The sequence below is a fragment of the Aplidium turbinatum genome, chromosome 10 (assembly GCF_918807975.1).
Source record: "Aplidium turbinatum chromosome 10, kaAplTurb1.1, whole genome shotgun sequence".
Lineage (NCBI taxonomy): Eukaryota > Metazoa > Chordata > Ascidiacea > Aplousobranchia > Polyclinidae > Aplidium > Aplidium turbinatum.
This window is the reverse complement of record NC_137481.1, coordinates 20702554-20716682: the sequence shown is the minus strand read 5'-3', so window position 1 is coordinate 20716682 and position 14129 is coordinate 20702554. Positions and strand designations below refer to the sequence as shown.

The 14129-nt window shown below is 34.9% G+C and overlaps 1 protein-coding gene across 1 annotated transcript in view; it reads right to left on the bottom strand.

Moving 5' to 3' along the window:
• Positions 1-176: 176 nt before the first annotated feature.
• Positions 177-14129, bottom strand: part of LOC145778103 (pleckstrin homology domain-containing family G member 7-like) — a 67690-nt gene continuing 53737 nt past the window's right edge. Inside the window, exons 2-16 of the mRNA XM_082589517.1 lie at positions 11056-11169; positions 10767-10873; positions 10280-10345; positions 9483-9526; positions 8971-9087; positions 8385-8537; positions 7762-7857; positions 7269-7367; positions 6036-6146; positions 5706-5880; positions 2763-2878; positions 2551-2644; positions 2139-2218; positions 1516-1746; positions 177-619 (exon numbers count right to left, since the gene is read on the bottom strand). Coding sequence (XP_082445643.1) covers positions 299-619; positions 1516-1746; positions 2139-2218; positions 2551-2644; positions 2763-2878; positions 5706-5880; positions 6036-6146; positions 7269-7367; positions 7762-7857; positions 8385-8537; positions 8971-9087; positions 9483-9526; positions 10280-10345; positions 10767-10873; positions 11056-11169 — 1924 coding nt within the window. The 3' untranslated portion in view covers positions 177-298. The remainder of the gene's footprint in view (positions 620-1515; positions 1747-2138; positions 2219-2550; positions 2645-2762; positions 2879-5705; positions 5881-6035; positions 6147-7268; positions 7368-7761; positions 7858-8384; positions 8538-8970; positions 9088-9482; positions 9527-10279; positions 10346-10766; positions 10874-11055; positions 11170-14129) is intronic.

Sequence of the window (14129 nt, the reverse complement as noted above, 5' to 3'; positions counted from 1 at the left end):
AATGAGACCCAACCTTCGATTGGAAGACGACACATGATGATGAATAGGCTACGTTTTGGGTAAAAGCGCTGGAAAAACTTAGGAAATATTTTCTCTGACCTTATTAAGAAAGGATCAGCTTTATTTTCTTAGCTGCTCAGGAGTCTCAACTTGTCTTTTGAACAACGCCATGAAATCACTTTTATCTAATGAAAACAACATTAAACAACAACATAATAAAACAAAACAATAAAAAACATAAAACAACATTATTTCGCATAAAGTTTAAAAGAAAAAAATACTAAATACATAAATTAATTCACAAATAGTCGTTTTGTTCGTCTTCACTTTCATCATCCTCTTTACTTCCAAAGACCGATGATGAACGACTGCTTCCGCTTTCTACACTGGTCGCACTTGTTTCTTCTAGCACTGCATTTGAAGAGAGCCCAGTGTGATATCTCGTTGAAGGAAGTTTATGCAATGGGGCTATGCGCTGTTTATTGTCAATGGCTGTGGTGGAAAACGATATATTTAAGGGAGATTTAAGTGGAAGAGAATCCTGGTCAGATGGAATGTTATAAACATTTTTCTCCATCCACTGGGCGGCAGTAGAGGCAAGGCTATCCAACCACGTTCTCTGGAAATTTAAAATCAAAAATAACACTACCGTACTTTGAATGTAGGCTACTACTTAACATCAATTACGAAATCTGAGAGTAGCCTACTCTGAGAGTAGCCTACATAGGCTGTACAGTACACACAAACAAGGTTCGTTTTAAAATAAAACATTATGCAAGGACATTAGCCTACCTCTAATCTTTCTAAATTGAAAATAAGAAAAGAGATGTTTGGCCTAGTGCAAAAAAAAAATGATGCAGTTCAAACAAAAGATTCGTTCCCAACCTCAACGTTCGTTGATAGTGACAATACTGTGCTTTAGGTTAATCCTGAAGAGGGGATACAACGTAGCTTACACAACAAGCAATCATTATTTCTTCTCATTGAAATCACATATAGGCTAGCTAGTAGCCCTTCACGTTATATTTAACAACTGGATTGTAGTAGGTTACTTGTAAAGCATCAACTGCAGCACAGTCACTAGGCTATGGAAAATACTTTTAGCAAAAATTTTATGAGCAGAAAAGTTTTTTCTATTTGAATAAGTTTGCGCCTGGTATAACAACAAATTTAAACGTAACCTGGCATTTAATTTTTTTTGGTCAGATTTATTGGTGTTACTAGCTCCTTTAATTAAGTACCGTACGAAAATCATATTGTTTTATGGACTCCTAGAAAACAGCATCAACCTACAAACTCACTCATATATAGTATAACTTAAAATCCCATAATTAAAACGGACCTAACCCGATTACAGCTACATCAAAATGTACGTAATGTAGCCTAACATAGACAGACTGTAATACAAAAGCACGCCAAACCCGATGTCAACACCGATCAGATGGCAAAGTTGCACTCATTTGTTCTTGAATAAAGTGCTGCATCGAACAAAGCCAGAAAACAGCTGTCACTCACTTTATTGTCTTCAGAGTTAGCTTGAAGCATGACAATGGAACACATTTGCTGGAAACGATTTTCTTGAACTAACACAAAAGCTTTTTTTAAGCCCATTGCGGAAGCTTGGTCGCTTTCAACGTCGTAAAGCATGAATCTGTCAAGGGCTATGGGCTGTCTATAGACTGCAAGCAGCGTGCCGTCCTTCAGCAGAGCATGATGTTTAAGACTAGGCGGAATTTCAGATGATTTCTACAAACGAAAACAAGTATCATTGATAAAGATCACTTGCATATACGCTATGAAAATGTATGGAACGGCCAAAAAAGTCATTTATAACATTTAATTGCAACAATTTTGCATCGCAGTTTGTGATGTTTTCATTCTGGAGTAAGTTAATAGGCTACGAACAATATTCTGTTTTATTAAAATTAAATAAACAAAGAATTTTTTTAAACGAGTTCATTGTAAAGCTTCAAAATAATTTTCTAAGTAGGCTACGTAAATATAACACAGGCCATAGTCATGTAAAACCACGCTTTTGCGTTTGTAAAAACTACAGTTAGTGACTTGTTTGCCGCAAAGACAAGGTAGGCTACATTTTTCAATAATAAAAACGTTCGCGTTGAATTCAAACTTATTACCCTTTTGCCCTTTTTAGGTCTTGTAAGTAGAAGCATGTCATCAAAGAGGAATGCATAAATTTCGGAGGGTTTGCCATTTTCTGAAACGAAAGGTTGATAAAGTAGATTTATTTATTATTTAGTAGACAATGGTATGGCCAATGATACAGTAAACCAACTTCCAGGGCTGGTAGAGCCTGTCGATGCTATGAGATGTGAAGTGTACAGCAACGTTTGCACGATTTATAAAGTTAAATAATTTTTAAAACAAACGAATATTGAAAATTCTTCGTGACAAACGGCGAAGTGACGGAAAACATAAAACATGGAGATCATTTGAAAAATAGTCAACAACGTTTTCATATTTCCACAATTTTGCAAATTTAGAAAACCTGAGCGATGACGATGTAATCCATATTCAGCATTTACTCACCAACAACTGCTAGGGCTCCTTCCATCACTAGTTGCCGTTTGGGATTAGCTATCAAGTTTTTGCAAGGCTGTATAGTTAAAGTCTGTCGCAAAGCCTGAAAGCAAAAGTTTCGTAAAAAGCAACAACATATATTCGCCGTTCTTTCATCCTATCTTGTTTAGATTGAGTAGTCACGATTTGTATTGATGTGAGTTAAATATATTTTCTATTACCTCGGGAAGCACAGTCTTATTATCAAGTTCATAGACAGGAGGCCAAGAGATAGATCCTTGCAGATCCTGGAGAAACTGAAAGTGAGACAGCCACGATACCTTCCCTTCGAGCTCCTCTAGAAGATCAAAAAAAGATCAACAATCAAAAATGTGATGTAGGCTACGTAGGCCTAAACCTAGCCAGCAAATCAGTCCTTTTTACATTGATTCAACGTTTGCAGACGTTGAATCAATGTAAAAAGGACTGATTTGCTGGCTGGGAATACAGCAAGATGATACATACGTTTTTTTACTGTTTTTTTCACTGGTGTACAACTGTACGCTTAGCTAAACTATCACAAGGTGTTTCAGGTGGTTCCCCGCATTTATTTTGACGTTTCGTTAATCATACACGACTAGAGATGTAAAAAAACGTTTTTTTTTGTTTTTAAAAAAAACGAGCTCGTTTTTTTTGTTTTTTATTCGTTTTTTTTTGTTTTTTTTATCTATTTTGACATTAAATGTCACAATATGCAGCAATTAGGGTAAACTCATTGCAATAGCGTCTCTTTCAACAAAGAAGCAGTCTCATAACTCGTATAACTTACTTTAAATCAGACTATATGTCTGGTATAGGCCTATTTTTTCATTGCAATTTTGTAGATCCCAAGTCTCAACACACGAGCCATAAAGATTTCTCACTGTCTCAAATAGTAGTAACAGTGTCCTATGGTTGGCACATCTCAAGTATTGTCTGGAATTTGGTCGAGCCAGTTGTTAAATGCAGTACCACACTCGTGTACAGTTTCGAAGCCACCTGGGATTTTGGTTAATGGGCATGTTAAGACCAGGTGGTCAGTGTCCTGTTTTTCTACTTAACAAAGGCACTTTTGACCAGCACTCCACACCTTTTCCAGTACAACGCCAAGAGGTTGTTCCAGTTGATGTGCATTTGGTGCAAACTTGATGAAAATCACACAAGCGGTTCTCGAGTTATAAGTGTAGTAACCTTAGCCACTAGGTGGCTTCATAGATAAGGAGCAATAGAAAAATGGCAATATCTCAAGAACCGCTCAACATATTTGGACAATTTTTACCTCTACCCCATGTTTTCTGGGGTGGGCTATCTGTTTATGAACATTAAAACAAGTTTTGGCGACTACTTTTTGAGATAAAAAGAAATTAACCTCTTGTCGTTACGCACCAATAAAACCATGATGCGTAACTTTAAAAAAAAAATTTTTTTAATCGGGTAGAGGAAAGATTGATGAAAAGTTTGGCAAAAGCAGTGTAGTGCTAAAGCCCCAACTTGTAGCCCAAATCACATTTAAATGTAGTAAAAGATGGAAACATTTTGATGTTTTTTATTTTCCCTGAAGAGGTTCAATACTCCTTTGTGATGTCATAGTCATGTTTGTTTTCCCTTAATCACACCATTGTGCTGTCATAGACATGTTTAAAAGAAGTATGGTTGCACTTATCCATCCAAATTGAACCACTGTAGTTTTCAGGACTTTGAGACTTTATCACTTTTCTGTTTTTGCCAAACTTTTCATCAATCTTTCCTCTGCCCAATAGAAAAAAATTAAAGTTGCGCATCATGGTTTTATTGGTGCGTAACGACAAGAGGTCAATTCTCACTCCTTTTTACTCCAGCGTAGTTCCCAAATAAATTAAGTTTTCATCTTTGATGTTTGTTTTGTATCTTTGTCCTGCATTGCGGTAGCCTAATATGGGTAAAACTTTATTCTTGTCAGGAAAAGTATTATGAAGCATTTATTCACTATGTGAACACTGAGCAATGCTGAAAAACTCCACTTTAAAGGGAAACTTTCTTCATTCATGGTTGGTAGTTACTAGCAATAGTTGACATGGGTGGTGGGCATTTGAAAGAAACATTAACCTAAACCTTTTCTGACAAATTCACTTACTTTTGACAGCTAAAAATATCAGTGATAAGATCTCTTGCATTATGTCACAAATGATCTGCAGGAAGCATCAATAACAAAGGGTCTAAGACCTTACAACACACGAAAAGAATACTTCTGTTTCAACATTTATAAAGCATATACATCGTTGTTAAGCTATCAGTTAAAAAACATGTTTAAACAAGCTATTAGCAATAGCTTGCATTAGTAAATTACCACAAACAAGGGAATGTGTGTTCTGAATACTGCCATCTTGTTTTTGCCAAAATTTTGTCAACCCATTGAGTGTGTACAAAAATAACCAGTAGGCCTACCGGTATACTAACATCGTAGGCTACCTTCCATAAAGGGCACTTCCATAAAAGGAAAAATAAATTAACTCATCTACATTATGTCATGTATCAAATTGCATTAATTCAATGTTTGTCAGGTCTACTGCCATAAACATGCCTGAGAATGAAAAAGAAAGTGAAACAACGTAGGCTATAGGGCTATGCAAAAAACATATGCTGCTGCCAAGCACACACACTTTGGAATTTCAGCACACCAATAAAACCAATTTTACTAGTTTAATGTTTTTCAAGAGCACTATAATGAAACTAAGCTGCAAATTGTAAAAAATTTGCAACTTTTCCAGAAAAATATGAAAAAAAACAAAAAACGCGTGTTTTTTTTGGCCCAAGTTTTTTTTGAAAAAAAACACGTTTTTTTTAAAAAAAAACGGTTCGTTTTTTTTGCATTTACAACTCTAAACACGACTGACTTCTTCAGGGGGCTAGATCAGGTAATGACTAGTTGTAGGCTATAGCATGGCAGTACACATAATCATGCTGCTATAAAGCAACTAAACATGTTAAATTCCAATGTTTCCTGGTCCACATACAATCAGTCAGTTTTGACAAATTAAGAGTTTTTCGTAAAACAATAAAGCTACAGAATGAAGCAAGCCAACTTTGAACATGCATTCGAGTTTATCTAAATAACGTTGCGTGACGTAAAAGTGACGCAAATTCAACATATCTTATTTATATCGCACTTAAAGAATCTTGAACTTCCAGTAGTGTCTCTTCAATGGACTTAGTTTGGCTTTTGTCATCCGTGTACTTCGCGATGTTTCGCAGAAGAAGAGGAAATTTAGTGAGGTGCTGCATTGGGGCGACGAGAAAATCACTCAGTTTCAATCTCTGGCAACGCGGGTTGCGCTCGCACCACTAAAAAGTCGTAAAAATTGCTTAGAAAGTACTGTAGATAATTATACTTATACATAATACAAAATATCAAATCATCATCAACACCAAATATACGATACGGTTTAGTAGGGAACCTTATTAACGCACTCCAAAAAATGTTCATTGGCTTAACTCACTCCCAAAAATAAGATGTAATCTTCGTTTGATTTAAGATCTTCTCTGTCGCTTAGTGATGTTCGGTACCCGCTGAAATAGCGTTGGTATGGTGGACACATTATGCTTCCAAACTGTTAGAAATATAATGAGGGGAGTAGTTACATTTGACTAAGAAAAAATATCAACGTTGTAATGTAACATTTCTTTCCATTGCTTGTGAGTTGTGTACGCTATCGTGGTTGTAGGCTATCTATATGTGTCATTGCCGATGCGCCCTTGATGAACTAGAAACGATGCTTGCAAATTTTGCAAAGAATTTTCGGTGTCTTGAAGTGTCCCAGAGAGTTTTTGGCTGCCTAACTGATTTGTCATGTTGAAAATTTGATAATCGTGTTGTTGAATGTTCGTAAGCTATCTACTCTAGCATAATAAAAAGAACATGAACATTGTAAACAAAAACAATTATTTGCATTGTGGCAACATGTATAGGCCTACATGCAATATACTGCCGGCGTAAACAGCCCAACTCAGCAAATTATTCCCTTTCACATTAATTCAACTTCTGCAAATGTTGAATAAATGTAAAACGGATTGATTTGCTGGATGATCAGTGAACCTTGTCTTTAAACATGAAAGGTTCAGATGATGCTTGCTCTGTACGCTGGGGTGTGATCCGAAAGAGGGTAAAAATGTAAAAAAATGTTTCTTCTCATCGGTCTTACATCAATTTCTAAATCTTAAATTTATTTATTTATTTTAAATTATAATGGATTCGCATGTGAACTTCTTTCATAGTACAACGTGGGTAGAGAGGTTACTTTTTTCAACCATTAACTGAGCAACAGCACAACGTGTAACAATAAAAAATAGACTAAAGCGAACGTTTTCGACTACACATATAGTGTAGCCCTTATCAAATCCAAAAGAAAATATTTCGTTGTATAAGAATGTCATAGTTTATTTTTGTTCGTCATAATGTTAAATGTTGTGGTGTTGCTCAGCTACGTCTGTTTATGGACTTCTTTCAAGCAAAGAAAACAAAATTGTTAATACTCTAAAGAACACTGCAAGTTTATTGATGTTTTTTTTTTTGAAAAACTTAAAATGCTTGAGATTGATTCCTAAATATTTAGCTGCCAGTTGAAAGCTTTACAAATATCGTTAAAAACATTAGAATATACAGTATTATTTAGAAACATGTAACTAAACAGACGTTAGAATCGTAGACAAAAAGACCACCAGGCTTGACTCACCGTTTCAAACGCGGTGTCAATGGCATCGGCAGACCCAAACTGGCTTGGTCTATTATCTCCACCTACCTTCAGTAAAGCATGACAGAAATTCATGCTCACCTGAAGAAACAAAGAGTTTGGACATATTTGTATAAAACCAGTATCAAAGTAGTTATTGGAAAAATTTCGCAGAAATTTTATCATGCAAACCTTCGTAATTAATAATCATGCAAAAATAGCCTACACTCGATGAATAATGTTTTTGGTTGGTTATGTTATCGAGTAGTGAGATTGCCTTACCCAAAGACAATAACAAGATCGGTTACGACACTCTCGAACAGTCCTAGAGCTCGTTTCAACGAAATGTTTCATCAAAACATGGCCAAAGTGGGTATGGCAATTTGCTTCTATACTTTTGCTTAATCCGAAATTATTTATTATGGGGCTTAAACCTAGCTAGGAAATATATATAGTCAATTTGGTGATGGTGAATTAACAACGAGCATCAACAGACCTCACACAATTCTTCCAAGTTTCCAAATAAAGACCTAACATCGACAGATAGCAAGAAACCGTCACACTGCAAGTCTTGCAGTGGTTCCATGAACACCTGCAATCATAAACCATGTATTTAGTATAGCGCTGTATCCACGTGACATGCTCAGCAGAAGACAGTTTTAGTGTAGTCTTACTGGCGCTCATCTGAGTAGGCTACATTGTTATGAAATACCAGTCTCTCACAAATAAGTGCAAAAAATAACAAAACTCGATGGTATTTCATTCTAATTTGTATCAAAACCTGACAAAAATGATTGTTTGAACAGCACTAAGTTTAAACAATTAGACCTAAAGCCTTGTTATTATGGTCTTCACAACATCTTTATCGCCAGTCGAATATGAAGAGAATGAAGCGACAAACAGGGCTTGTTTCTAACTTCTAGATTTGTGAATTTCAACCAACAACTCTCCCCACTTAAACTTCAAAATTTTTGAAGCAGCAATTCCTGATTCCGAAAGCCCTAAAACCCTCCAACTGCCGCTTTTCCCTTGACAATTGTCGTTTCAGCCTTAGTGTTTCACTATTACTACGTTTGTTTTGTAAATGCAGTTTGTTAAACATTACTCTACAATTTTTACCTGACGTAAAACAAGCAAGTGATCAATAAGATAAGTTCTCTCTGAAGTGAAGAGCTCCCATACGGCATTGTGCCGCTTCCTCTCCTTTGTGTTTCCGTCTGTGTCTACCGGGGATCCTGACGATGTCCTTTGGTGCCCCCAATTTTGATCGCCCTGGTAAAATTAATCACTGACTACAGATTTACTCAGTTTTAACGTCCATTTTATTATTTTGTTGATGACTTTCATTTATCTTCCCGTCCTCAAGGATACACTCAATGACGAATAATGAAAAGATTATGAGATTTAAATAGATTTTAATTTCGCTTTTGCATTAAGAAACACTTGAATCGATTGAAAAACTGCGTAGAACGTTCGGCAAGAATGTAAATACTTGGTAGGCTATTGCTTTATAGGACATAGTTGCTGAAGGAAAGGCGGCCGAGAAAAATGAACTGGCCACCCTACTCTCGTTAGTGCTGAAGGCTAAGTATAATGAGAACCATATCTTCTCATCTCCGATGCTTCGATTCAAGTATGGGACTTACCTTTACCTTTTTTTACTGTTGAAACCAATTGAAATGTTATTGTTATACGAACTTCTCACTTTGCAGCTCTTTAGTTCTTGCAATTTTGTATCCAAAGCTTCATCTATTTTGCTAGACGTCCAATTTTCCAGAACATCTTCTAGTTTCCGCTCACGAGATCTCTCCTTGTCTTTGCTCTGAACAAACAGACGTTTTTGGCAAGTTTGACTGTAACTGTATAGGCCAATAGTTGTTTGAAAAGTTCTGACATCATGCTAAAAGGCCCCTTTATCCTAAACCTGTACACAAGCCAAAAACGCTACGTTGTGTAAAAATTCATCCGTGAGTGTTTGTGTTATTCAATTTAAATTCCTACAATATACCAAAATGGCAATTGCAGTGGTGCCGTTAGCACGTGCGCTTGCATTGATACACATTGTTTGTAACGTAATGAAACCAATTTAAATAGAGTTTTTACCTTAAACATCTGACGCATTAATGATATATTTAAGGAATTAAAAAATATTTTAACTACCTTCCAAGAATTTTAAGACAAAAAAGTTGGACGGCACTTTAAAAAAGATGATCTTACCCCGAAAGAAAGTTTGGGAAAATTCCATTTAGATCGTTTATGCTCTGTAAAAGATATAATATATGCAGGGTAAACATAAGACATTATTACTATTGAATCAGGTGATGTTCATATTTCATTGGCAGAGTTTTTCATTCTTCCTCATTCTATTTAAATATTTTCCAAAGCAGTATTTTATAAAAACTAAACTATACTTATAAGCTTAAAAAAAGTTATGTTAGAATAGCTAAAGCTGCTCATTTGAACTATGAAATTGACCTTTGTGCTTACAAATGACAATGTAAAAAAAATTTCAATGTCAAAGTCAAATCAGCCAAAACCTTATTTTTACCACCTTTTTAACACCAAAGTTGATTAACTTTCCAATTTAAACTGAATTTCACTCGGTTAATTCTACATTGTTTCCCGTTATATACATCCATCCTCTAGTTATCACTATTGATTTGAAAGTTTTAGCTCTTGGGATAAATGGAAACTTGATAGCTACAGTAAACTTGAAAAAAATAATTAATTCAATTCAACGTTCAAAAAAAAATTACTAAATTAATGCAATTTTATAGAGCACTACAAGTAATAGACAGACAGATGTTAATACCATCACTTTCTGCTGATAAAACATATAAACATAAAGTGAATTGAAAACTCAACTTTTAGCTGAAATTTACCTGTCGTTGTAATTTAAACTACATACAAACTTTTAAATACGACCAGGTAGAATAGTTTACATCTAAAACTTTGAAAACTGAAAATCACAAACGTAATTTAACAAACTTTAGCTAAAATGACAACACACTTACGGGATGGAAGAGGTTGTGTCCGCTGTAAACTGGCAATTGTGTCTGACAATACTGAGAGATCGGAATCTGGAGAGGAAAAATATTGAAACCAAAAAGTTTCAAGAGTGAATGCAGCAATAAAAACAACGATGCTTTACAAAAGCGGTTAGACATACAGCACATTCTCAAGGCATTACTTTCTCTACACTTGTTTGCAGTTAAAAATTGAACTGAATCATGTCCAACTGGTACAAAGAGTTTCAAATTCTTATTTATAATAACAAGTTATATTATAAAAGCAAGGTAAAGAATATGTGAAATAAAGATGGAACTAGGACCTAAAACGCTCGATAGAAATTAATCGTATACTGAAAGTAGACTTTGTTCTGTATTGCAAACATTTTAAACTGACTGTAGATCTAGACACAAACCTAACGTACTATATTGTAGAGTACATTGATGCAATCGATGACATATGAATATAGTGAATAGTCTGAACAACTTTTACCAGGCAATGAAGCCACTACTGCTGATCTTCTTGCTGTTGGTCGATGAGGACCATCTGCTTGTTCTTTGCTATTCTGTATTTGATGACAGAGACGCACTCTATCTAAACTGTGAGAAAAAATATTTTTGAAATGAGATAATGTCTCTTATTTCTGAAAATATGGTTTCACGGTAAATCAACGAAAATTTCAAACATTATTTGCACATCAAATCAAAACAAAAATCTTGAAAACATTGCATTGGGAGACGAGGTTTTCAGTTTTTCACAACAAGTTTAGTCCAAGACAAACCTCCCATAACCATACTCTTCATCATTCTTATCTTCTTTCTGAAAGGAGTTGATGATAGTCTCCGATCTTCTTCTGTTCTTTGAATCAAGCTCTTCCCATTTCTCCTCATCAGTTCTGGAAATAGAAAAGGAATGAATTCAAGTACCATAAGCAATAAAAATAAATAGATCACAATCTATGTACAATAATGTACTGTACAATCTATTGTCAACTACTGTATCTTCAGCCTTAATTCGCTATGGAAACGAATGGTGATTGGTGATAATGTCTAACCAAAACAATAGATGCAGGTTGTGAGACTTTTGAACAAAAACAATAAAATACTAACAATAAAATCATGTTTTAGACTTTGCCGACTCTGTTTTTTGATATTCTTAGATAGACAAATGCTCGCTTTGTCAAAACAAGAGTTTCTGCACCTAAACTTGGAAATATCACCATTGACCCGAACAAGAAGCGACGTTGATAATGATAATAACTGCAATTCAAAGATAAGCTAAATCAGCGCATTTTTACATTATTCATCAGCGTTAATGCTTTCTGCATGAGTATTGAAAGGATAAATAATAATAATAATCCGAGAAGCATTGTTGCGAACTATTGTTGCCTTATCATATAAATTGAAAATCTATTTTACTGATTAAATGTTAACATATATCTAATTCCAGTTGAGGAAAATTGATACAATTTTTCCTTATTTTTCATTGTTAAATGGTAGATAATTTTCTGAGTTTTCAGTTTGAACTTTTCTTCCCTACAAAGTTAGTCTTCCACAAAAGCTTTCAACATTATCTCGAACATCAATAAAGGCTTCTCCTTTCCCGTGCATCTACACTGTTAATCAAAAGGGTGGAAACCTTGGGATGGAAATTTCCATGGGTGGAAATCTCTCGCGGCAAGGGTGGAAAGCGAAAAGAATGTTGGATATTTCCACCATCTAGAATTTAATCCACCCTAAACTGTGGAAATACACACGTTGTTAACAAGGAGGGTGGAAAGGTTGAGTTGGAAATTATTGAGGGTGGTTATTTCTCGCGGCAAGGGTGGAACGAAGGAAAGGGTGGATTGTTCCACCCATCTCAAATTTGTTCAAATCTCAAAATAGAGATAATTAGCGTATAGCATCAGTAGCTTTGCGGTATGGTAGGAAGAGAAGCTTTCTACACTGTTTAATTTGAAAAAGTTGCAAAAACTTTTTCAATTGCCTTTGTAGCCAAATTCAGTGCATTGTTTCTGCAATAAGCTAAACCAGCTCATTAACCCAAAGATAAATACAGATGGTACTGTAGGTTAAAGATTATTTACTTGTAGCGTCTGTGGCATAACATGTGTGTTGTTAAAAATGCTTAGATTGCTGGTGTAGGCTATAGCTTATAAGCTTAAAGCGTATTTGAAATGAATTTCTTTGAATGAAAAGAAGCTTTATTCCATAATCTGCAGTTTGAATTGAAATATCTGTAAACATTAGGCTAATACCAAAGAATAAAGGGAAAAAATAAAATTAAAAATTTATTTTAAAACAAAGTTTGATTATGAAAGACCTTATAGACTATTCATTCATTGAGCGACGTACTTTCTATGTTTAACGGTGCTGATGAGTTCCACTAATAATTCAAGCTAATACAAATAACAAAAGTAGGCCTACCCAACCAGCAAAACTGGTTCTATTCACATTGATTCAATGTCTGCAGATGTTGAATCAATGTAAAAAAGACCAGTTTTGTGGGCTGGGGCATGGATTTCAAAAAAAGGATTTTTTTCCAGAAAGTTGAAAACGATGTACAAACAATATCAACTTATTTTTCATTTCGACGTCCTAATCAGAACGTCACCCTATAAAATATTGTGTTAACAATAGCTAAGTGGTAAAACACTATGAATAATGGCATATACCGCACCAAACGCTTTTTGTCGTTTCTAGCACTAGTTGCTACGTTCATCTGATGAAATTAAAAGTAAAATTAACAACAAACAAGATGGTTTATTGCTTCACTGACGTTTCGCGCACCATGACAATGCGCATCCTCAGAGCGATTAACATAACATACAGATAACATACAGCGAATTTCATCAGATGAACGTAGCAACTAGTGGTAGAAACGATAATTGTCCTGATGAACACCCAAACTTTTCAGTAAACGCTTTTTGCATTGCTTAAACAAAATATTAGTTCTTGTTTACTGCTTTGCAGTTGAGACTGAACTAATATTTAAAAAGAAACAAGCATGTTTATCGAAATTACCGTTTTGGAAATACGATTCAATGAGAAAGAACTTGCTAAAAGTAATCAAAATGAAAAATTAGTGGGCATGCAATGTAATCATATCCAATCAAAATGTTGGCAAAAACAAACACAAGCAATAATTTCATTGAAAATCTTATCTGAGTGAGAAAACTTGTTGGAAACTCCTTCCTAGCAGTACTTCACAGTTACAGATATTTTCAATCACAAAGACAGGACGTCACCAGGGTCAAAAGTATGAATTGCCACTTTTATTGTGTTGTTGCCTGTAAATTATTTCATCCTCTTGGTGCCGCTAAAGAAAGCTGTTCGTGTAGCGCAATGCTCAAAGACGTGTTCCGACAGCTGAATCATCGCTCTTTGATTTCGAGAAATTTGAGTTTGCTAAACTATTTCCAAAGTATTGTCGGAGCAAACAAACGAGTTCAACTATAACAAATTTATGAGAAATGTCCAAAACAAATTTTATTCTATGAAAAAACTTTTTTTCACTGGAATGTCTTTTTAAAATAAGTTTGTTTTAAGCAGTACTCAAATTTACTGTACGTTTGTGAACAATTGTAGAAACTGGGCAGCTTAATAGTTTTAGAAATGAGGAGTGATCGAAACGAACTTAGAGAAACAAATATAAGGATTGTGAATTTATGTAAATATCGAATGACTAACTTTGAAATTACAGAATCAAGACCAAAACAAATATTGATTACCAAAGCCTATTGCTCACCATCCCTATGGAAAACCATGTTCTGCTGAAACACATCAGCTCAAATCTTACAAAATGTTGTCAGTAATCTTTTTTGCCCCAGAGCCCGTGATTTTTATCACAGAACAA